This window comes from Periplaneta americana, chromosome 2 (genome assembly GCF_040183065.1).
Source record: "Periplaneta americana isolate PAMFEO1 chromosome 2, P.americana_PAMFEO1_priV1, whole genome shotgun sequence".
In the NCBI taxonomy this organism is placed as follows: domain Eukaryota; kingdom Metazoa; phylum Arthropoda; class Insecta; order Blattodea; family Blattidae; genus Periplaneta; species Periplaneta americana.
The window spans coordinates 16,680,161-16,705,139 of NC_091118.1; the positions used below are offsets into that span (position 1 = coordinate 16,680,161).

Sequence of the window (24,979 nt, forward strand, 5' to 3'; positions counted from 1 at the left end):
AGAGATTATGGTAGCACACAGACCGTACAGACCGCCATCTGTTGCTACCACGTTCAAGTTATACCGTACACGTTCTCAAGTTCAGATTGAAGAACGCCTTAAATAATAGGCAACTTCTCTAACATATAAGCTGAAACTCGCTTCAAATCGGTGACTCAACAAACAGTGACGTCATGACACACTTTGAAATGAACACCCAGTATAGTTCAGTTTTAATGTTCAGGTATGACGTCATATATGAATAATAAACTTAAATAATTCCCTCAACTAACCCGCTAACTTTGTCTCATACTTTATATCACTTAGCCAGCCCATCTAACCCATAAAGAACGTGCCTATATGTGAGATGAGTGTATTAGTTGTGGGAATTATTTAAGAGATATATCATACCTGAACATTAAAATTAAAATACATTATTACTAATTAACGCCGAAACACAATCAACACCCACAAAAAGTCACAATTAAGTTTTCTCGCATAGATACTGAAAATGTTTTGTCGCGTAGATACTTTTTAAGTCCCAGAAAGGAAGTAGTGCGCATGATCTGAGGACGAGCGACCTGGTTCACAAGAGCGCGACTAGTTGAGGTAATAACATTAGTTTTGTTTCGTTGTTTGTCCAATCATGGCACTGCCTCTTTCTGGCACTTATAAAGTATCTATGCGACAAAACTTCTTTCTAAGACTGTATGTAAATGACAAACATTTTTAATATTAACCTAACTATACCTTTGGCCTAATGGTTGAGAACCCGAAACACCGTTTGCTACCTCCTTCCACCATTGGAGTTCGATGATACTGGCGTAAAATACAAACAAATCACTTTACTAGGTATAGGAGGGATACAAATGTAGTTCATCCATTTATGTAAACCATGAAATATCGCAATTTTGAGTTTGATAATTTTCATTAGGGTTTTGTTTAATCAAAATACAGTACAGTGTTAACAATAAGTGTTTTTACTCACGAACTGAGTTATCCATGCGGACGTATTCATTATGCAGTGTATATTATACTGCCTACAGCACATTAGCGTACAATATAGAGAATGAAGTTAAATTGAAAAATAATCATAATATGGATATTTAAACACATTTTTTAAAATGGTGGTCGTTCATTTCGTTACAGTTCTTTTGTGTATATTATCGCACTATACAGTAGACTATTGCATCTAATTCCAATTACCAGTTTCGTCTTTCGTACTAGTAACTCAGGTTCAAATAATTCTGTACCTACTCTATAAAATAGTACCTTACGTACTGTAAATTCAATCTTCACTTCTGCCCGACCCGCACAAAAAAAATTACTCAGACATGCTATCTACTGTCTGTCCAAGTGGTTACGTCGCAGGATTGTGGAAAGGGGGAAAATAATGTGACAGTTAATTACTTAACGAGGCGCTTTTATTTAAGTTATTTTAAAAAGTTTTATAATATTACGTAGACGTCCGATTCCTTACAGAAATTAATGTTTTCAAAAAAGAGCTAGCATTTACAGAGGGGCGAGCAGAAGCTGGTGGGGGAAATCGGGATGCGGCGTAGGCCAAAGGAAGACAGTACCTGTGCGAAAATATGATTTAATATTGACAGCACTCTCGTCACTGGCAAAAGCGAACATATTTCTGGAACGTACTATACTCACTAACTCAGTACTGTTTATTATATGCAGCCTTGGTTCTGTGTGGAGGACAGTAGGAACTTCATTAGTAGAAGGGGTGGGAGTGAAGTACATTCAAAACTTCAGGTACAATTAAATTTGAAGTAAAAATGAAATGATGTCCCTGCATACAGGATACGCTGCTATACATTATAGTCCTTAGGACGTATCACCCGCGGATACAGGGAGGCTTATTGTCTTATAACTTACTGGATTAATTAAAAAATTATACTTCAAGGCTTAATTTCTAAAAATCTTGACAACATACAGTCTACATATTGTTTTAAAAATCTAATTGCACACCACATATCTTTATCTTTCCTGCTTTTACAGCTAGATAGCAGCTATATGCAGCAAATGTCCTACTTTGAAAAATATCTGTTACGTCATACAAAACGCGTCACCTGGTATCAACAAACAAACGAACGCATACACAAATTTGTGTCTTGGAAGAATAGCGTCAATCCTGTGCATCCTGTTGGACTCTTCTCCTGCACAAACACGATGCATTATGGTCCAGATTAAGACAAATACATGGATATGTAACCTCCCGCCCTGCAAAGAACATCTTAACATTTTCACTCCTTTTAATGTAAACCCCCTTAGTAAACACATAGATATTCCGGATTGTTCAGTTGTTTTGGTTGTACAGGTAAGTTACATATTATAAAGCAATAATGAGAAGTCATCTGACGATATTTCAGTGCGTTTTTTACTTGATTAACAATCTCCTTAGCGTTCATATCGATTTTCGTCTGAAACTACATTCCATCCTACTTTTCCAATATTCTTAAGAATCTATTAGCACAATTCCAGTTCCAAATTCAAGTCTATCAAAGCACTTAATATACACGGAAAGTGACGTAACAATCGAATCGTAATTCTAACTCAAGTCTCAAATCCGAACTATGTTCCCGTGTTTATTACATTTCTCAAGTTATGAATCAGGACTTTACTCTACTTTAAATCAATTTCCTACTTCAGTCGTAACACATTGTCCTCAGGGATTTGCAATACATATTTCATGTAGCCTATACGATCTACAGAGAAAGAAGTCTTGAAATGTAACTCACCGCATCGAACGCAGGACCCAACCACACACAACTCGCGTCGCCGCCTGACTAAACAGAGCAATAGCGCTCAGATTCCAACCACAACAGATAGAGGGCAGTTGTGTGTCCGGAGTAATTCACCCAATGAGAATCTACACAATAACGTTTTTCTTAGATTATGTTTAATAATTGTCCGAAATACAGAATGAGACAAAATTAAACATATTTGCATATTTTCATAAATTATAACAATTACAGAATGGTGAATGCGTCCCAATTATGTAGGTCTTCTTATTTCTAAAAAATGTCCTATACATAGACCCAATTCATTTCCCTTCCACATCTCGTACATAAACAAGCTGTTGTAATAGAATACAAAACTATATCCAGCCTACCTCAATTAAAATTTCCACATTTGACTCCCGTCCTGGGATATAGAAACTCTCTAGTACGTACAGGAACAAGACAAATGAGCAACTCATCCCGCACGCTGATGCAGTGAAGAGGGATAAAATGCGCAACTGCGTCGACATGGCATTCTAGAATATAGCTACGTGGACTCCTCTGCAGTTGTGTCAGACCAACGCCAGACTTACAAAAGAGCATGGCAGACAATGTAACTTTTATTGGAAGTGATAACAGGAGGGCATCGTCGTGGGGTGCATAGTCACCGTACTAGCAACTGGATGGGGTTCGAACCCCGTCGATGGCTACGGAATTTACGGCAATGTTATCCGCAGCATGGCTTCCTGGGGAAGGAAGTAGGCTTAAAGCTGTGCCCCGCGTCGTAGAGTTACAGGATACAGGGCTCCAGGTTAATTCTGCAGGCCATTCCTACTCCACGTTGAATATATTTGATACTGTACTTGATAGGCATATTATATATAGGTGTAATATATAAGCCTACTAAGAAGAAATGTGAGTATAACGGTACAGTACATCAGTTATTCATAGATTTTAAAACGGCATGAGTCGGTTAAGGGAGATATTTTATATAATATTCTTATTGAATTTGGTATCCCCAAGAAACAAGTTCGATTAATTAAAATGTGTCTGAGTGAAACTTACAGCAGAGTCCGTATATGCCAGTTTCTATCTGATGCTTTTCCAATTCACTGCGGGCTAAAGCAGGGAGATGCACTATCACGTTTACTTTTTAACTTCGCTCTAGAGTATGCCATTAGGAAAGTTCAGGATAACAGAGAGGGTTTAGAATTGAACGGGTTACATCAGCTGCTTGTCTATGCGGATGACGTGAATATGTTAGGAGAAAATCCACAAACGATTAGGGAAACACAGAAATTTTACTTGATGCAAGTAAAGCGATAGTTTTGGAAGTAAAACCCGAAAAGACAAACTATATGATTATGTCTCGTGACCAGAATATTGTACGAAATGGAAACATAAAAATTGGAGATTTATCATTCGAAGAGGTGGAAAAATTCGAATATATTGGAGCAACAGTAACAAATATAAATGACACTGGGTAGGAAATTAAACACAGAATAAATATGGGAAATGCCTGTTATTATTCGGTTGAGAAGCTTTTATCATCCAGTCTGCTGTCAAAAAATGTGAAAGTAAAAATTTATAAAACAGTTATATTACCGGTTGTTCTATATGGTTGTGAAACTTGGACTCTCACTTTGAGAGAGGAACAGAGATTAAGGGCGTTAGACAGTAAGGGTCTTAGGAAAATATTTGGGGCTAAGAGGGATGGAGTTACAGGAGAATGGAGAAAGTTTACACAACACAGAAATGCACGCATTGTATTCTTCACCTGACATAATTAGGAACATTAAATGCAGGCGTCGACGTGGTTGGCGAGTTGGTATAGCGCTAGCCTTCTATGCCCAAGGTTGCGGGTTCGATCCTGAGCAAGGTCGATAGCATTTAAGTGTGCTTAAATGCGGCAGGCTCACGACAGTAGATTTACTGGCATGTAAAAGAACTCCTGCGGGACAAAATTCCGGCACACCGTGCGACGCTGATATAACCTCTGCAACTTGCGAGCGTCGTTAAATAAAACATAACTTTTTTTTTAATGCAGGCATGGTAGTGGAAGAAAGTGATGTCCGTACCTCATACTGACGTCGGCAGTGGAGGTGAATGGAAACAATATATCGGACTCATTATGTCTGACCTTAATTGTGTAGGCTATGTAGAATCACTGAATGGCGAAAAATATCTCAGGGGTGTCCGATGTAGTGTTTTTTAATAAGTTATACTAAATGACTGATTCCGTAGGCAGGGGTGTACAGGGATAATTCTATCCATAGGGTTAGGCTCATATTAGAATAATTGGAAGGTTTTTTCCTTCGCGTATCGTGAGGTGTAAATGCTACTTAACTTCACTCTTACCTCGCTTACAAAATGGCGGACAGAAACAGTAATGCCAACGGAAATGCTTTCTTCACATTGATATTGCGAAACAATATCGGCATAAAAATGGCATTAGTATTGCCGTGCATGTGAGCAGTAGGAACACTAGCGGCGGTCTGTGGCGTATCAGGGTTATCGGGCACATCGAGGCGACATAGGTCTACTTACTGTCCTTCAAATAGCGCAGTGAGATGCTGCAGAATAAGTGGCGTATCACAATCATACAGTAACAACAAATGATACCAACATAAACAATTTTCCATATTTCTATTGGAATACTGTATACAGTAACTCAACAGAATTATAAAAGACAATCGAATATTGATGATTACAATAATAATAATAATAATAATAATAATAATAATAATAATAATAATAATAATATTCACAAGGTATCAGTGGCGTGTCTAGCTCCAACCACAACAAAGCCACACAGCACGAGAGTAACGACAGCCTAGAGCAATGAAGTAACAGCATTACACGCAGAGCAGTGATGCCAACACAACACATTCCCGCTGGTTACTGTGGTATAATGGTATTGCTGTCGTGTTGGCAGCACTGCGCTTGCTCAGCCCTGCAGCATGGCCGCCACTTCTGTGCGCCCATACCGACGCGCCAGGTCCAGGGCCGTCTGTCCCTGCTTATCCCTCGCCCCCCGCTCAGCGCCATGCTGCAACAGCAGCTGCACCACTGGGGAGTGGCGAAACAATGCTGCACCGTGCAGTGCAGTCCACTGGTTTTCATCATCAGTCTCGTTGGGCCGCGCCCCGGCAGCCAGCAGCGCCCTGCACGCATCCTGGTGGCCTTCACATGCAGCCAGCCACAAGGGCGTGCAGCCAGCATGATCCACGGCGTTCACCAGGCTGCCTGCATCCAGGAGCAGCTGCACCCTGTGTGTGTCCCCCCGCTCCGCTGCCCGGTGTAACTCAGTCCTGCCTTCGCTGTCCTTCTGCTCCAGGTTGGGCCCGACCTCAGCCGCAGCTCTGAGCTTCTGCAGCAGACAAAACAATCTGGTCAGAGGAAGCTCAGTCAGCTAGGTGACAGTTCACTAGGCTGAGTGAAGCTGATGACAGTAGTAGTGACAGTAGCCATGACTACAGTAATGTCAGTAGTAGTGGCAGTAGCCATGACTACAGTAATGTCAGTAGTAGAGACAGCAGCCACAACTGCAGTGATGTCAGTAGTAGTGACAGTAGGCACAACTGCAGTAATGTCAGTAGTAGTGACAGTAGCCATAACTACAGTATTGTCAGTAGTAGAGACAGCAGCCACAACTGCAGTAATGTCAGTAGTAGTGGCAGTAGCCATGACTACAGTAATGTCAGTAGTAGAGACAGCAGCCACAACTGCAGTAATGTCAGTAGTAGTAACACTAGCCACAACTGCAGTAATGTCAGTAGTAGTGACAGTAGCCACAACTGCAGTAATGACAGTAGTAATTACAGTAGCCATAACTACAGTAATGTCAGTAGTAGTGACAGTAGCCATATCTACAATAATGTGAGTAGTAGTGACATTAACCATAACTACAGTAATGTCAGTAGTACTGACAGTAGCCATAACTACAGTAATGTGAGTAGTAGTGACAGTAGCCACAACTGCAGTAATGACAGTAGTAATTACAGTAGCCATAACTACAGTAATGTCAGTAGTAGTGACAGTAGCCATATCTACAGTAATGTGAGTAGTAGTGACATTAATCATAACTACAGTAATGTCAGTAGTACTGACAGTAGCCATAACTACAGTAATGTGAGTAGTAGTGACAGTAGCCATAACTACAGTAATGTGAGTAGTAGTTACAGTAGCCATAACTACAGTAATGTGAGTAGTAGTGACAGTAGCCATAACTACAGTAATGTGAGTAGTAGTGACAGTAGCCATAACTACAGTAATGTGAGTAGTAGTGACAGTAGTCATAACTACAGTAATGTGAGTAGTAGTTACAGTAGCCATAACTACAGTAATGTGAGTAGTAGTGACAGTAGCCATAACTACAGTAATGTGAGTAGTAGTTACAGTAGCCATAACTACAGTAATGTGAGTAGTAGTGACAGTAGCCATAACTACAGTAATGTGAGTAGTAGTGACAGTAGCCATAACTACAGTAATGTGAGTAGTAGGGACAGTAGCCATAACTACAGTAATGTGAGTAGTAGTGACAGTAGCCATAACTACAGTAATGTGAGTAGTAGTGACAGTAGCCGTAACTACAGTAATGTGAGTAGTAGGGACAGTAGCCATAACTACAGTAATGTCAGTAGTAGTGACAGTAGCCATAACTACAGTAATGTGAGTAGTAGGGACAGTAGCCATAACTACAGTAATGTGAGTTGTAGGGACAGTAGCCATAACTACAGTAATGTGAGTAGTAGGGACAGTAGCCATAACTACAGTAATGTGAGTAGTAGGGACAGTAGCCATAACTACAGTAATGTGAGTTGTAGGGACAGTAGCCATAACTACAGTAATGTGAGTAGTAGTGAGAGTAGCCATAACTACAGTAATGTGAGTAGTAGTGACAGTAGCCATAACTACAGTAATGTGAGTAGTAGGGACAGTAGCCATAACTACAATAATGTGAGTAGTAGGGACAGTAGCCATAACTACAGTAATGTGAGTAGTAGGGACAGTAGCCATAACTACAGTAATGTGAGTAGTAGGGACAGTAGCCATAACTACAGTAATGTGAGTAGTAGGGACAGTAGCCATAACTACAGTAATGTGAGTTGTAGGGACAGTAGCCATAACTACAGTAATGTGAGTAGTAGTGAGAGTAGCCATAACTACAGTAATGTGAGTAGTAGTGACAGTAGCCATAACTACAGTAATGTGAGTAGTAGGGACAGTAGCCATAACTACAATAATGTGAGTAGTAGGGACAGTAGCCATAACTACAGTAATGTGAGTAGTAGGGACAGTAGCCATAACTACAGTAATGTGAGTAGTAGGGACAGTAGCCATAACTACAGTAATGTGAGTTGTAGGGACAGTAGCCATAACTACACTAATGTCAGTAGTAGTGACAGTGGCCATAACTACAGTAATGTGAGTAGTAGGGACAGTAGCCATAACTACAGTAATGTCAGTTGTAGTGACAATAGCCATAACTACAGTAATGTCAGTAGTAGTGACAGTAACCACAACTGCAGTAATGTCAGTAGTAATTACAGTAGATATAACTACAGTAATGTGAGTAGTAGTGACAGTGGCCATAACCACAGTAATGTGAGTAGTAGTGACAGTGGCCATAACCACAGTAATGTCAGTAGTAGGGACAGTAGCCATAACTACAGTAATGTCAGTAGTAGTGACAGTGGCCATAACCACAGTAATGTCAGTAGTAGGGACAGTAGCCATAACTGCAGTAATGTGAGTAGTAGTGACAGTGGCCATAACCACATTAATGTCAGTAGTAGTGACAGTAGCCATAACTACAGTAATGTGAGTAGTAGTGACAGTGGCCATAACCACAGTAATGTCAGTAGTAGGGACAGTAGCCATAACTGCAGTAATGTGAGTAGTAGTGACAGTGGCCATAACCACAGTAATGTCAGTAGTAGTGACAGTAGCCATAACTACGGTAATGTGAGTAGTAGTGACAGTGGCCATAACCACAGTAATGTCAGTAGTAGGGACAGTAGCCATAACTACAGTAATGTGAGTAGTAGTGACAATGGCCATAACCACAGTAATGTCAGTAGTAGTGACAGTAGCCATAACTACGGTAATGTGAGTAGTAGTGACAGTGGCCATAACCACAGTAATGTCAGTAGTAGTGACAGTAGCCATAACTACGGTAATGTCAGTAGTAGTGACAGTGGCCATAACCACAGTAATGTCAGTAGTAGGGACAGTAGCCATAACTGCAGTAATGTGAGTAGTAGTGACAGTGGCCATAACCACAGTAATGTCAGTAGTAGGGACAGTAGCCATAACTGCAGTAATGTGAGTAGTAGTGACAGTGGCCATAACCACAGTAATGTCAGTAGTAGTGACAGTAGCCATAACTACGGTAATGTGAGTAGTAGTGACAGTGGCCATAACCACAGTAATGTCAGTAGTAGGGACAGTAGCCATAACTACAGTAATGTTAGTGGTAGTGACAGTAGGCATAATTATAGTAATGTCAGAGGCCACATTAGTAGTAATAGTAATAGCTGTAACAGCAACAGCTGTTGTAGTAGTAGTAGTATTAGTAGTAGTAGTAACAATAGTAGTAGTAGTAGTAGTTGTATTATTAGTAGTAGTAGTAGTAATAGTAGTCGTAGTAATAGTACTAGTAGTAATAGTAGTAGTAATAATCGTAGTAATAATCGTAGGAATACTGGTAGTAGTAGTGGTAGAAGTAATAGTAATAGTAATAGTAGTAGTAGTAGTATCAGTAGTAATAGTAATAGTAATAGTAGTAGTAGTAGTAGTAGTAGTAGTAGTAGTAGTAGTAGTAGTAGTAGTAGTAGTAGTAGTAGTAGTAGTAGTAGTAGTAGTAGTAGTAGTAGTAATTGTTCTGAAAACTGAAATTAAGTTTACTCTCCAACTGCAGCTGGTCGCAATCTCTGTTGTAACAGTTTGTATCAATCATTGCTCAGTAACTGTAACCATGGCAACAGCCCACACTTACTGCTGTCTTCTGGCGCTCCGCTTGCAGTTCGTCTGCCAGCTTCTTCAGTTCCTCCCCCTTCGCTTGCAGTTCTTCTCGCAGAGCCCGCAGTGCTTCCTCCTTACTCTGCAATTAAAACAAATTTGGTTAAGAAGAAATGAAGATGAAAATGATGATGATGATGATGATGGTGATGATGATGATGGTGATGATGATGGCGAGGGTGATTATGATGACTTTATGATAATAATAATACTAATTAGTATTAATATTATTATATAATTAGTATTATTACTATCATCATCATTATTAAAATGAGAAATGACTGAATGCAGCTATTACACTCCCTCGTAACTGTAACCATGGCAACGACTCACATTTACTTCTTCCAGCTGGCGCCTCATCTCCCTCTCAGCCTCCAGTTCTTGTCTCAGCTTCCCCAGCTGATCCTGGTAATTCTGTAATATAAACAATTCTGGATTAGAGAAAGCTCAGCTGGTTAGGTGATAGTCTGACTTAAAGCAACAGGTTTCATGAAGGAATCAAGCTGATGGTCGGTATACAGCATCAGGAAATGAGACAACAGCTACCAACGTATAATGTTTGGATAGAGGCTTTAAAGCAAGCCTCTCATTCTGCCTACGGATCTCCATTAAATGTTATATTTGTATTTTTATGATAAGCCCTAAAATAAACGCGGCTAAAATAACTGGGCATATGCATAGACTAAGACGAAGTCAGAAAAAAGAAAAGTTTGCAGAATCATGGACTTCCAGTGAAAGACTTGCCCTCGGGCAGAAAATTATAAATGGAATGGTGAAACTATACGTGCTCTTTCTTCCCAGACCACTTACCAGTTTTGGATCTAAGGAATGCAATAATTCCTCGGAATTGCAAAAGAAGCTAGTAAATTCTTGGTATTTATTATTTGCAATCTTGTATTTATGCTAAGTAGGTTTCTCGTCTATCTCTGCCATCAAAACAAAAACCAGAAATATCCTTGAACTAGCAAACGATATCGCTGTATGTGTATCGAATACAGAATCCAGATTTGTGAAGCCAATTTCTCAAAAATAGACATTTTGTCGGATTTATTATTTTTTACTTTACAACTGTTGACACATTTTTGTATAGCTATGTTCAACGTTGTGTTTGTGTTCCTAAGTACAACACAAATGTATGTTAATAAGGCATTATTTGTTTTATTTTATAATCCATCCCTCAGCTCTTTACATGTCAACCCAGGGTGATTTGGTTATGGCTGTAATGTGTTTCATCTGCCTGTCTGTCCTATTGTTGTATCCCCTCATCTAACCCTCTGTAATCTTGTCATAGTTTTCTGCCTCCTGCCCCTTAAGCTTGATTTATATGTTGCTGATTTTAACATTATTTACTAGCTTCTTTCCTTGCTATCGTTACCTTGATGCTTTTCCAGAATCAATATCTGGCTGGAAAATTCGCTAGCTCATAAACATTTACACGATCCGATCTCCTCTTTCATTTCTTAACTCTTTATAACAGTGGAATATCTTAATAACAGTCCTCACAGATATTTTTCTTTAGCAGTAGTAGTCAATTATTTCTTTTCATCTTAAGCTCGAAGGACATAACCTTTGCTTTTTAAGGAACTAGCATTGGAGGACCCAATTACACAGAACAAGGACAACACATCATGCCACACGTGCGTCTTATCAAATGTGGTTTGTAGACAGCTGCCTATATCACCACTCGTGCCTGCACTGAAGGCAGATGTATTCACCAGTTGTTCAGAGATTCAGTCCCTGAAGTCCTGACATCCCATTTCTTTGGAAGCTGCTTGTAAAATCAACCGGCTTATCGCTTTAAGTGAGTATTAATCCTGAACACGTTCAATTTGTCATTGGGTGTATTTTAGTCAATGGGACTTCAAAATAATACACTAGTGAAATAAATAAGCAGCTTCATTAGAAAATTTTGCCAGCAAATTGGCCGGTGAAGAAGGAAGCTTGTTCAAAGCAAATACAAGCAGCGCCATATAAACCACACTTTAGCTATCCCCTCACCTAACCCACTCAACCTTATCGCTATCCCCAGCCTCGTATCATTTAACTATCGCTCTTTTCATCTTTCGGATATTGCCTGTAAAGTTACTGTCACTACATTGTGATGTATAATGGGGTACCCATATTTATCATTCAATGAAGTGCCCATTTGAACACACCTTGGCGTCTGCATGTCTGCCTATTTTAAAGTTTTTCGTGCTATTGCTCCAACCTTTAATGTACCCTCAACAGTCTAATTGCTGTATCTGTAACCATGGTAACAGCTCATCACTTACTTCTTCCTGCTGGAGCCGCAACTGGTGCTCTCCTTCATATTTCTGCCTCAGTTCTGCTTTCTCCTGTAACCACAAAGGAATCAGGTTCAGACGTAGCCCAGTCAGTAAGGTGGCAGTACGATGAGAAACAGAATAACTCACAACCAACTACATTTTGTACACATCATGCCTGCACTGAAGGCAGATGTATTCACCAGTTGTTCAGAGATTCATTCCCTGAAGTCCTCATATGCCATTTCTTTGGAAGTTGCTAGTAAAATCAACCAGCTTATTGCTTTGACTGACACGTCATTGACTGTATTTTAGTCAATGGGAATTCAAAATAAGACTCTAGTCAAATAAATAACCACCTTCATTAGAAAATTTTGTCAGAAAATTGGCCGGTGAATAAGGAAGCTTTTTCAAAGCAAATACAAGCGGCACCATATAAATCACACTTTAGCTATCCCCCCCACATAATCCAATCAATCCTTGTCATTGTCATCGGCCTCCTGTCACTTAGCTATCACCCTTTTCATCTTTCAGATATTAGCAGTACTGCTACTCTCACTATGTTGTGATATATACTGGCGTACCCATATTTATCATTCAATTACACGCCCATTTGAACACACCCTAGCATCTGCATGTTTGCCTATTTTAAAATTATTCGTGCTGTGCAATCACTCTATCTGTAAAATGGCAACAGCTAATCACTTACTTTTTCCTGCTGGAACCGCAACTGGTGCTCTCCTTCATATATCTGCCTCAGTTCTACTTTCTCCTGTAACCACAAAGGAATCAGGTTCAGACGTAGCCCAGTCAGTAAGGTGGCAGTGCGATGAGAAACAGAATAACACACAACCAACTACTAAATGTACTGTCAACTACTAAACAACACGATATTCTAATACTATCTTCACATTTTGTACACGCAGGGTTGGAAAAAAAAAACAGTTCCATTAATAAAATAAAAAAACTTATTTTGTTTTGTTTTAAAGCGTTTTTATACTTTTTAAACAGTGTCATGAAATAGTGGGTTTTTTTAATGTATTGCTGACATTGTCGCTAACTAATGCTGAGTTCTTGGCAATAAAGCCATTAGCTGACTTGCTGTCCTACATTTCTCACACACGGTGTGGTTTAGAGGAAAGGCTGCACATGTGATTCTGATTTATTTATTTCAGAAGACTGCACAATGGATAATGTGAAGAAAAATTTCCAATTTTGTTCAAGTGTGTAGACAAATAGTCATGCCCTGTAAGTAATCAAAAGTATGCAACTGAACTTTTCTTTGGACACTCAGGAATTATATTTCGTACATTGAGACTCTCCCATCTTCTATGATATGATATTTTGAGTTGATTAATCTTTTAACTGTTGAAAATTATAAAGTTAACTTTTTTTTTTTTTAATATGAAACATGTTTTATACATAGGGTTGCCAGATGGATAGGCTATTAGGCCTTAAACTAGCGAAATTCCAGTTTGTTTAATAAAAAATTCGGGAAACCAGCATTTAATACATTTTAAATTTATCGCACTGTTTATTAAATTAAATAAGGTTATTTGTTCACAAAATTAATATTGCACTAACTAAAAAACATACATTTTTGAAAATTAATAGCGAATTTCATAAAAAATAATATTTTCAAATTTACCTGTGTTTGAATGTTTATAGCTATTTCACTGAAGATCTATAATCTATTAACAGTGAGAAATAATTTTCTGAAACATTATAAAAAAGTTTGACAGTCCAATTTTGAATTGGTACAATGTTATATTTCTGATTTCTAAAACAGTGGGGCATCTGTTCCTGATGTTTGACCATATGTGGGCAGAAAGAGGTTGAAGAGAAGTCACAGGGCTCCCGGTGAGAGAGTAGAATTCGCTCCTGACGCCCAGCCCTATTCTAAACAATTTTAAAAACATCATTCAAAACGTACTGTTTTAAAACATGCCAACCTTGTGTACATGGTTGGGTATACAGATTCGTCTTAACTCTTCTTCAATTTCCCACATCTCCTATTTTCTGAATGTTTGGTATGAGCAAATAGTTCTGTGGAATAAAGCCTTAACTGTGACCTATTCTAAGGTCTTCAGTAATAAATCGACCCTCCCAAGTACTAACATTGTAACTCACTTTTTTTATATTTTTCAGGAGATGAAAATGACGTTTTAAAATGATCGTGTAAATTAGTGTATACAAAAATGTAGAGTAACAATAAGATTTTACATACATTTGGGGAGGTTTAGAGCTATACAATGATAGTACTGGGAGAAAAAGAAACAATTTAAGACCATATTAACTAGGACAACTCAAAACCATAAACAATTTAGTTATAATGTTAGTACTTGGGAGGGTCGAAATGTGTAAATATAAACAGCAGGCCTCTTACCTTTTCAGAGTCTTCTTTCAGCTTTTCCAGTTCAGCTTGCGTCTCTCTCAATTCTGTCTCTTTCAGCTTCAATATTTCCTGCAGCTTCTTAAGGTCGTCACTACTCCCTACTTTTTCCTCTTCCTTCCTTGCCTCCAAGCCATGCAGGCACCGCGAGTCCAACCTCTCCTTGAGGACCCTGACCTCCTCTATTAGAGGAAGCAGCAGACGTACCTGTCCCTCCAGGGTCTTCACCCGTTGCTTCAGATCGGGGATTGGGTTGGGTTTTGCCATCCTGCATACCAGAACGAAGAACAACAGTGAAATACTATTCAGAAGTCACTAGTACTTCATCTATCTTATAGGAATAAAAATGAGATTTTGCAGCTTTCAAGGTCACTCTGTCACAATTACCGACCAAATACTTACATGGAAGGTTAGGAAAACACTAAGTACAGTAACTATTAAAATAAAACGGCTTGAAAATCATTTCTACGATTCTCACAAGTCACGTATTATCGTTAAAACACAAGCGACTAATAAAATGTCACAAAGAAAATAAACGAAACACTAATTCTATATCACAACGAATATTAACAGCATATACTTCGACTTCACTCCGCAATTGCCACGCACGAAAACAGAAAACTTAGATACTGTCTTCGCGCTACGAGTTGGCGCGGGGAGTAGATAGGCGGGACGGGGGAACTTTACGCTACACTCTGACCTGAAAGCTTCGTCCACTTACTTGGCTACACGGGAACGGAGTCAGACATAAAAGATTCCGCATCTTCGGTGCTGTCGCTATGACCATCATTATCACATTTTTCAAAATTTCTGGAGTATGATCTGTCCATGATAATCGTCTGTTTATGTTCCAGCCGTGTATATTAATTCGAATCTCTCAACAAAGCCATTAGCCCCACCGCCCCCATCTTGATGAACAACAATGAGTGTTCTGGACACATTTACGGTAGTCAAAACTCCCGTAACATTTTTATCCTGCCAGCACTTGGGAAACGTTAAATTGGTAGGCCTATCTATCCGCATTTCGTCCAGATACAAAATCGGTTTTTCCACTTTCCTAAGCTTTCTTATTTGCTGTATATATCTTCACGTATTCCAATTTACAGTGTTTTCCGCAATTTTTTTTTTGCTGCACACTTCTTCCACCTGAAATCCTTTTTCTTCAGTATTCGTCTTAATGTTGTCTTTCATTTCAAATCAGTTCTCTCTTGTAGCAGGGGTAAAAGCTTGTTACTACTTTTTTTAGTTGGTTATTTAACAACACTGTAATAACTATGTACTAGCTTCTTCAGTGTCTAGAAAATGGTCTTAGCTCTTCTTCAATTTCCCTCGTCACCCATTTGTGAATGTCTGCTACGAGCAAATAGTTCTGTGGAATAAAGCTTAAACTGTGACCCAACCTAAGGTGTTCAATGGTAACTATAAGTAAGACAACAGTGGATCTCTTACCCTTTCAGATTTTTCTTTCAACTTTTCCAGTTCAGCTTGTGTCTGTCTCAATTCCGTCTCTTTCAGCATCATTCTCCCTTGCAGCTCCTTAAGGTCGTTGTTGATCCGTACGTTATCCTCTTCCTTCCTTGCCTCAAGGCTATGCAGGGACCGCAAGTCCATCCTCTCTTTGAGGTCTCTCACCTCCTCTATGAGAGGACGTACCTGTTCTTCCAGAGTCTTCACCCGCTGTTTGAGGTCGGGTATTGGGTTGGGTTTTGCCATCCTGCATACCAGAAAGTAATAACAACAGAAGTCACTAGTGACCTTCCGTTAACAGATACTTCATCTATCTTACATGAATTGTAAGTGATGTGTGGGATTACAGGTTTCAAGGTCATTTCTGTGCATCAAGTACTTAGCTTTGGTCAAATATTTTACCAAGTCCGTAAAACGTCGTTCTCAAAGATACATCTTCACTGTACTGACTAATATCAAGGGCTAGCTTCAGAATATCATATTTCTGGGGATACATTACATACCTTCCCTTATTTAGATAAATCGTATCTAGGTTACTTTAACATTTATGCCTGATTTTATTTTGTTTGTAATTCAGTACTATATTTGACAAGTAAAAACTTGCAACAAATTTACGTGTCTTCACCAACAAACAAAATTCAGGATGAACAAAACAACACGTCTTTATTGTGCACCGCAAATCCAACCACACTTTTCATAAATCAATCTCATTGAAAGCTCTGCTGTAAGTTCTAATTTTGTCGCTGAGAGTTTGTTTTATCTGTAATTCTGATTTTTGGTAGTCTAACTCCTTTGCTAAAAGTATCCCATGACCTCACTGCATAAAATTATTTTGTGTGTTTTTTTTTAATTATTTATTTAATTTTAAACCTCAACACTCATCGGAAATCACTTTGAAACAAGATTTTCACTCGTAGTCCTGATTGAAATTAAAATCATTTTTGGTCAATCCACTGATATCATGTTAATTAAAATTAAATGCCACTTTATCACTTAATAGTAAAATTCGGCTTCAGTCTTGAGTATCTAACAAAGAATCTGGCTAAAGAAACATGCAGTGACCTTCGCTTTCTTAAGTTGACTGTAAATCTTTATTTATGACCATTGGCGTCATTTCAGGGGGGCGGGGATAAAAAAATAGAGCCACCCCGAGTTTAAAACAATAAATAATTAAGTACTAATACTATAAACGCTTAAAAAATAAAGGACTAATTAGTCAATGGTTTTGCGCAAATGAAACAAATCGTTAACCCTTGCTACATTAGCGGTTCTTACCTATTGTAAATAATTCACTAATTAATGCAAAGATCAAAACATTGGATTTTCCCCATCAGTTGTTTTCTAACATTTCAATAAACGTCTCTGACGTTATTAACATTTTTCTCTGAAATGTTGATGGATTTGCAGTTCAGTATGTGATACAAGTTCATAGTTGAATCTTCTAGTCTGCACAGAACACGTTTTGGTGATGTATAAATTCCAATCAAATTCTTCAGAGTTGCACTGCCAGACAGTCATGTCCAGTTATTAGCCTGAAGATAGCCACTGCTGTTATTATGGGAGAATTAGAAATTAAATATTTATTTTTTTTATTTAGGTTCAGTATTTATATTCACTAAGTTTTTTTTATTATTATTTAATACTTTCCGTTTATAATTTGTCTTTATTAATAATTTTACTGCATAATGCGAAAACTCAGAATGCAGTCTTTGCTTGGTTGTGTTTTCTTTCTTGCTCAATGTGTCAATTTTTATTTCCTTCCAATCCACATATGACAAAACAGGCTATTCATTGTAAAGCAACTAATTTTATTTTTTTTTCTACAAAAATATAAGATCAATTCCTCTGTTGCTATAATACGTGATTATGAAGAAGAAGCTGTTGTTCACAGCCAGAACTTACCTTGTGAATTGAAAATGAAGTTATGTTAACACTGAGCGAAACGAAGAACGGTGCTACCAACAGTGACGGAGTTCTGGTCAATTCCGAACACAATCGTCCACAGACTTTGTACACGGGGAGAAAAGTGAAGAAGTTCGAACCAAAAACCACTTGGTTGAGAACGAGAATGAGTAGTGATGCAGCCCTGCTTCCGAGCAGTTATATAGTGCCTTATCTACCGGTTAACAAACAGCCAGATAAAGCTGTCAGACAGCTTACACAAGCAAGGAAGAGGGGATCATACAAGTGGTGCTTGAAGACAACCAATAGGAGAAAGAGGTGTTATTAAATATAGTTAAAACGTAACGGTAAGATTAGACAATGACTTTCATTTTAAAATAAATATCAATAAGATATCAGTAGAGATAAATCACGTGACAGGTACCACAAGTCAAGAGCTTGTTATCGTGTTCAGAGGTTGCACAACAATCCACTTACCGTGTGATAAAGGATCTGTCTTTCTTAAATACTGTATAAAATCTCATTCCTATTGACACATTTTCCTTCGCTTCCAAGAGTTGAAAATAACCCTGTAACAAAAGTTTCTTGTGGTTTTCCATAGAGAAGAATATCACGCCCATCCATTAGATTCAGCTGGTTTCGACATTGCATCGTCACATTTGTCCAATCAGCGATGGTATTTTGTAAAAAGAGACCTATGAACAAAATAAGGAGATCTAAAAAAATTGTTTAAGATCCGTCATTTCATAAAATGTGTTACTTTATCTCAGTATTTTCACTTTTTTTTTCATACATCAAGCAAATGAGTTCATGGAGAAATGATTTATAATCATGTATTAACGTGAAGCCACAAAATTATTGATAGCGACCTTCTTACAAAACACCAGCAATATGAAGAAAATGGTAATACGATAACTTCAAATCCGGGCTGTATGTTAAGTGGTACAGAATTTAGATATTCCTCTACAATTATATGTGGAGACACGTGGATTATCAGATCACGTTTTGTCGAAATGGAAAGATAGAAAACATGATTACTGCAATATAACACTTGGCATTGAAAATAAATCTTCGCAATAAACATTTGAAATAAGATTTGCCACGGGGCATGTTTGGCGTAACTAGGCATAACGATCCCCACAGAGTAAGTGATAATGCCCTGCTGTAATTGGCAAATCTTGAAGATGATATACAGTGTGGACAACAAGAAATCTGCTCATTAACTACAGTAAGTTAAATACATTACACCATATAGGAAAACATGCAGTCAATGTAAACCACAGCAATAATCTGAAGGGAAAAAAGCCAATGTTACAAAATAGGCTCACAGAAATCTTCATGTCGCAACAGTTGCCAGGGCTCTTCAGAAATCCCTCAATTGTTTTCAAATAACTTTATAGACTATGTAAAAAACATCACTTCGTTAATAAAAGCAGGAAGGGAAACGTCACGGTCGTGTTTCAGCTGTTTTCTTTCGGTTGCTCTGGCAACGTTTGGACATTATCTGAAGATACAAGAACTGAAATTATCTCGTAGGAAGCCCTTTACTCCCACACCCTTATTTATTGTCTTGTAGTCTGTAGTTCCTATTATTATCTTCGTAGATAATCCTGTTTGGGCACTCAACTTTCTCGTATTTATATTTTTTCTAGAATGATCAAGCAATAAGATTAGAAATTTTATCTGATGCATTACGAACATCTCATAACTTTAACTTAAAAACTATGGTTGTAATTATTTAAAGAAAAGCTGTATTTCCAATGAAATTACCCGTTTAAACTGACACGAAAAAAAAGAAAATCACCATTCAAAAATTGTTATTGAAATAAAAGAAACACAGGAAATCAAATAATCTCTCAATTACCGTTAACAGAAGTTAATATTTTCTTAACTAGTGAAGAATTTGTTTTAGAAAAGTGGTGTTACCTTACGAAACGAAATAACGTCTCGTTGCCGACCACGATCCTCGATCCGAGGACGAACAGATCGAGACTTCTGTACACAGTAACGAATGTTAGCAGATTGTCTTTCTATTCCGTGCATTAAATTAATATCGACTAATTCAGCATCAGTGAATCCTTCATTACGTCAAATGTCGGCAAGCCAGGTTTCTACAAGACCAATGACCGTTTACTGACGAAGCAGAACATATGATTGCAAGACGTGCGTATAGTCTAACTGACAGGCGTTCCATAGTACGTTTACGATCACCGGACTGACGTCTGATCTGAGTTTCCTTATGAGTTTGATATGAGGGCTTAGTGTGAAATTAACGTAATTATAAAAATGGATGTTTTCAGGTTTTTACATCAATCGTTCTTCCACTTGGCCACAAAAGAAATTGTAACTCAGTTCCGAACAGTCTTGTATATACTGTAATTCATAACTAAAAAACAAGTTGATATAGTTCATGTGAATATGAGGATTGTCTGTTAAGAAGTTTGTTGGGACAAAAACATCGATTGTAGTTACGTTAGTTTCATATTAAGCCCCCGAAATGACGAAATAGCTAAATGACGAGAGGTCGAGGTATGTGAAAATGTTTCAATCATGTAAAATTCGTTTTCTCCCCCGTGTGTCATGTGGAGAGATATTGAAGTTTCACATACAGGATGTTTCTAAATGAGACCAACAAACTTTTGGCTCTGATATATAACCCAGCTTGTTTACTCCATCAGCGGAGTATCATTCCTCGACCGCGTTTGTTTCTTGCCTGAGCTCGGTATCACGTATTAATCCTATTTGATTACTACCTGTAGATTATGAAACCCTTGTTGACGCTGAAGATCTTGCAACACTCAATGTCTGGGCAGCAGCTGAAATGAGGGAAAAGCCTGGCATCTTTGAAAGAGTACGACAAAGTATGGCACGTGGATGCAATGCCTGTCTGGAAGTCAATGGACGTGTGTTGCAGCACTAGTGATAAGACAATAAAGCAATGGATCCATCCTGCTAATTTAACACTAGAGTGAGTGCTTTTCCTTTACATTCGGTTTGTTTTGTTTGTGTTTTTCTGTATTTTTGTGTCAATAAATTGTGCCTGTAGCATTAATGATTTGTTTATTCACTTTTCACATAACTAATTACTGCAATCCCTTCCTGTACGATCCAACCACGTAATGACATAAACCCTTCTTGCTCTGAAAGGAAGAGTCGCATCTCATGGGTGAATTAACAAAAACTGTTTGAAAGAAGGTTATCTATCAGAACACAAATTTTGTCGGTATAATTGAGAAACACCCTGTGTATTCATATTCCCGGATTCGGTTTCCGCGGCTTCAGTTGTCAGTAGACTACGACATCATAAATATTATATGGAAAATTCCAGAACCAAAAATTCATTCCTTTCAAAATCCACGTCGTTCTGAGTGCCATGGTGAAAACTTCATTGCTCCATGAAAATAAATAGAACAACATACAATGTACCTTATTATTGTAAAATAATAGTAATATAAATTAAGATAATTGTCTACAACGACTACATCATCGATTTATGAGTATTGGCATTTTTAGATGGATTACGTGTTTAATTGTGACTTATTTTTAACGTGTTGGCCGTTTTCCGTCTTAACTAGTTATAAGGTGGCCCGGGTTCGAATCCCGGTGGAGGCATATTACCTGGTTGAGGATTTTTCCGGGGGTTTCCCACAACCCAATACGAGCAGATGCTGGGTAACTTTCGGTGCTGGAATCACCTTCATTTCATTCAGACGCTAAATAACCTAGATGTTGATACAGCGTCGTAAAATAAGCCAGTAAAAATATAAAAAACTAGTTATAATATAGTGCCTAATTTAATTTTAAGTTTGTATAACACCCATAATTATTAAATCTATTATTCTTTTAATTATAGTCCATTAAATCTATATTCACCCATATTAAATATACTTAATATATTAAATTCACCACTTAAAGTGTAATAAAATAAACGAAAAGAATAATAAAGAGTTAAACCCCTAGAAAAAGTTTAAAAGCCAAAGGTATTTACACATCTTAAAGATATCTAATGTTTTAGGTGTGATGTCATATCACTTAAATAACCACTCAACTAACCCACTAACCTTGTCACATAATTAATATCACTTAGCTAACCCATCTAACCCATAAACAACGTAGTCTATATGTAAGTTAGTTGGGGGAATTATTTAAGTGATATACAAGGTACGTAAAGCATTACAATTCAGCTATATCATACCTAATTAATACCGAAAAACAATCAACACCCACAAAAAATCATAATTAAGTTTTGTCGCATAGATACTTTATGTAAGTCCCAGAAATGAGGCAGTGCGCATGATCTGAGGACGAGCGACCTGGTTCACAAGAGAACGACTAGTTGAGCTTATAAAATTAGTTTTGTTTCGTTGTTTATCCAATAGTGCGCACTGTTTCTTTGTGGGACTTATAAAGTAGCTATGCGACAAAAATTCTTTCCGAGACTGTATGTAAAAGACAAACTTCTTGTATATAGGATACGCTGCTATCCATTATAGGCCTTAGAACGTATCAACCGCGGATACAGGGAGTTTATTGCCTGTGTCTCCTAAAATTCTATTAAAAAAATCCAGATGCCGCCACTGCTAGATCCTGTTAAAAGTAATTATATCAGAGTACACAATTCGAATTTGTCTGATATTTTTACATTTTAATTTACTGGATTAATTCTAAAATTAAAATTTAGAGCTTAATTATTAAAAATCTTGACAACATACCGCCTACATATTGTTTTCAAAAACTAATTCCACACCAAATCTCTTTATCTTTCCTTCTTTTACAGCTAGATAGCAGCTATATGCAGCAAATAGCCTACTTTGCAAAATATCTGTTACATCATAAAACAGGGTCACCTGGTATCAATAGAAAACGAACCCATATCCAAATTTGTGTCTGGGGACGATTGTGACATTCCTGTGCGTCCTGTTGGACTCTTCTCCTGCTCAAACAAGATGCATTATGATCCAGATTGAGACAAATACATGGATATGTAACCTCCCGCCCTGCAACGAACATCTTAACATTTTCAATTCTTTTAATGTAAACTCCCTTAGTAAACACATAGATATTCCGGATTGTTCAGTTGTTTTGGTGCTACAGGTAAGTTACATATTATAATGTATTAATGAGAAGTCATTTGACTTGATATTTCAGCGCATTTTCTACGTGATTAACAACCTACTTAGCGTCCATATCGAATTTTGTCTGAAACTACTTTATATTCTACTTTTCCAATATTCTTAAGCATCTATTAACAAAATTCCAGTTCCAAATTCAAGTTTATCAAAGCACTTAATATACATAATTCTAATTCAAGTCCCAAATGCGGACTATGTTCTCGTGTTTATTACATTTCTCAAGTTATGAATCAGGACTTTACCCTACTTTAAATCAATTTCCTACTTCAGTCGTATCACATTGTCCTCAGGGATTTGCAATGCATACTTCATGCAGCCTATACGATCTACAGAGAAAGAAGTCTGGAATTGTGACTCACCGCATCGAACGCAGGACCCAACCGCACACGACTCGCGTCGCCGCCTGACTAAACAGAGGCAACAGCGATCAGATTCCAACCACAATAGATAGAGGGCAGTTGTGTGTCCGGAGTAATTCAGCCAATGAAAATTTACACAGTAACTTTTTCTTAGATTATGTTTAATAATAATTCTACGAAATACAGGATCAGACAAAAATAAACAAATCTGCATATTTTCATAAATTATAACAATTACAGAATGGGGAATGCGTCCCAATTATGTAGGTCTTCTTATTTCTAAAAATGTTCAATACATAGACCCAATTCATTTCCCTTCCACATCTCGTACATAAACAAGCTGCTGTAATAGAATACAAAACTATATCCAGCCTACCTCAATTAAAATTTCCACATTTGACTCCCGCCTTGGGATATAGAAACTCCCTAGTCCGTACAGAAACAAGACAAATGAGCAACTCATCCCGCACGCTGATGCAGTGAAGAGAGATAGAATTCCCAATTGCGTCGACATGGTATTCTAGAATAAAGCTACGTGGACTCCTCTGCAGTTGTGTCAGACCAACGCCACACTTACAAAACAGCATGGCAGACGATGTAACTTTAATTGGATGTGATAACAGGAGGGCATCGTCGTGGGGTGCATAGTCACCGTACTAGCAACTGGTTACGGGTTCGAACCCCGTCGAGGGCGACGGAATTTAAGGCGATGTTATCCGCAGCATGGCTTCCTCGGAAGGAAGCAAAGCTGTGCCCCGCGTCGTAGAGTACAGGATACAGGGCTCCACGTTAAATCTGCAGGCAATTCCTACTCCACGTTAAATTGGAAATTTAAATATATTTGATACTGTACTTGATAGGCATATTATATATAGGTCTAATATATAGGCCTACTAAGAAGAAATGGCAGTATAACGGTACAGTACATCAGTTATTCATAGATTTTAAAACGGCATATGAGTCCGTTAAGAGAGATATTTTATGTGATATTCTTATTGAATTTGGTATTCCCAAGACACAAGTTCGATTAATTAAAATGTGTCTCAGTGAAACTTACAACAGTGTTCGTATAGACCAGTTGCTATCTGATGCTTTTCCAATTCACTGCGAATTAAAGCAAGGAGATGCACTATCATCTTTGCTTTTTAACTTCGCTCTAGAATATGCCATTAGAAAAGTCCAGGATAACAGAGAGGGTTTGGAATTGAACGGGTTACATCAGCTGCTTGTCTATGCGGATGACGTGAATATGTTAGGAGAAAATCCACAAACGATTAGGGAAAACAAGGGAATTTTACTTGAAGCAGGTAAAGCGATAGGTTAGGAAGTAAACCCCGAAAAGCAAAGTATATGATTACGTCTCGTGACCAGAATATTGTACGAAATGGAAACATAAAAATTGGAGATTTATCCTTCGAAAGTCCACACCTGTGGAGTAACGGTCAGCGCGTCTGGCCACGAAACCAGGTGGCCCGGGTTCGAATCCCGGTCGGGGCAAGTTACTTGGTTGAGGTTTTTTCTAGGGTTTTCCCTGAACCCAATACTAGCAAAAGCTGGGTAACTTTCGGTGTTGGACCCCGGACTCATTTTACTGGCATTATCATCTTCATATCATTCAGACGCTAAATAACCTCAGATGTTGATACAGCAACGTAAAATAACCAAATTAAAAATCTTTCCAAGAGTGGAAGAATTCAGATATCTTGGAGCAACAGTAACAAATATAAAT

General features: G+C 38.0%; 3 protein-coding genes across 3 annotated transcripts in view; all 3 read right to left on the reverse strand.

Moving 5' to 3' along the window:
• LOC138714245 (trichohyalin-like) overlaps positions 1-24,979 on the reverse strand; it is a 221,158-nt gene that overhangs the window by 90,535 nt on the left and 105,644 nt on the right. The gene's annotated exons all lie outside the window — the stretch shown is intronic.
• The window catches only part of LOC138714385 (protein enabled homolog), a 110,023-nt gene that overhangs the window by 64,111 nt on the left and 20,933 nt on the right, over positions 1-24,979 (reverse strand). The gene's annotated exons all lie outside the window — the stretch shown is intronic.
• Positions 5,659-15,069, reverse strand: LOC138695352 (ankyrin repeat domain-containing protein 31-like). Its single transcript, XM_069819773.1, has 6 exons — positions 14,793-15,069; positions 14,385-14,658; positions 12,008-12,070; positions 10,068-10,148; positions 9,712-9,816; positions 5,659-6,081 (listed from the first exon to the last, which is right to left on the reverse strand). Coding segments are annotated over exons 1-6 (948 nt in total). The 5' UTR covers positions 14,795-15,069.

What these genes read in the sequence shown, in the direction of transcription:
- LOC138695352 (XM_069819773.1), bottom strand. An exon ending in TGAAAGAAGACTCTGAAAAG is followed by an intron (nt 12,071 to 14,384) that starts GTAAGAGGCCTG and finishes TTGTGGTTACAG; the next exon opens with GAGAAAGCAGAACTGAGGCA. An exon ending in GCCAGCTGGAAGAAGTAAAT is followed by an intron (nt 9,817 to 10,067) that starts GTGAGTCGTTGC and finishes TTTTAATTGCAG; the next exon opens with AGTAAGGAGGAAGCACTGCG.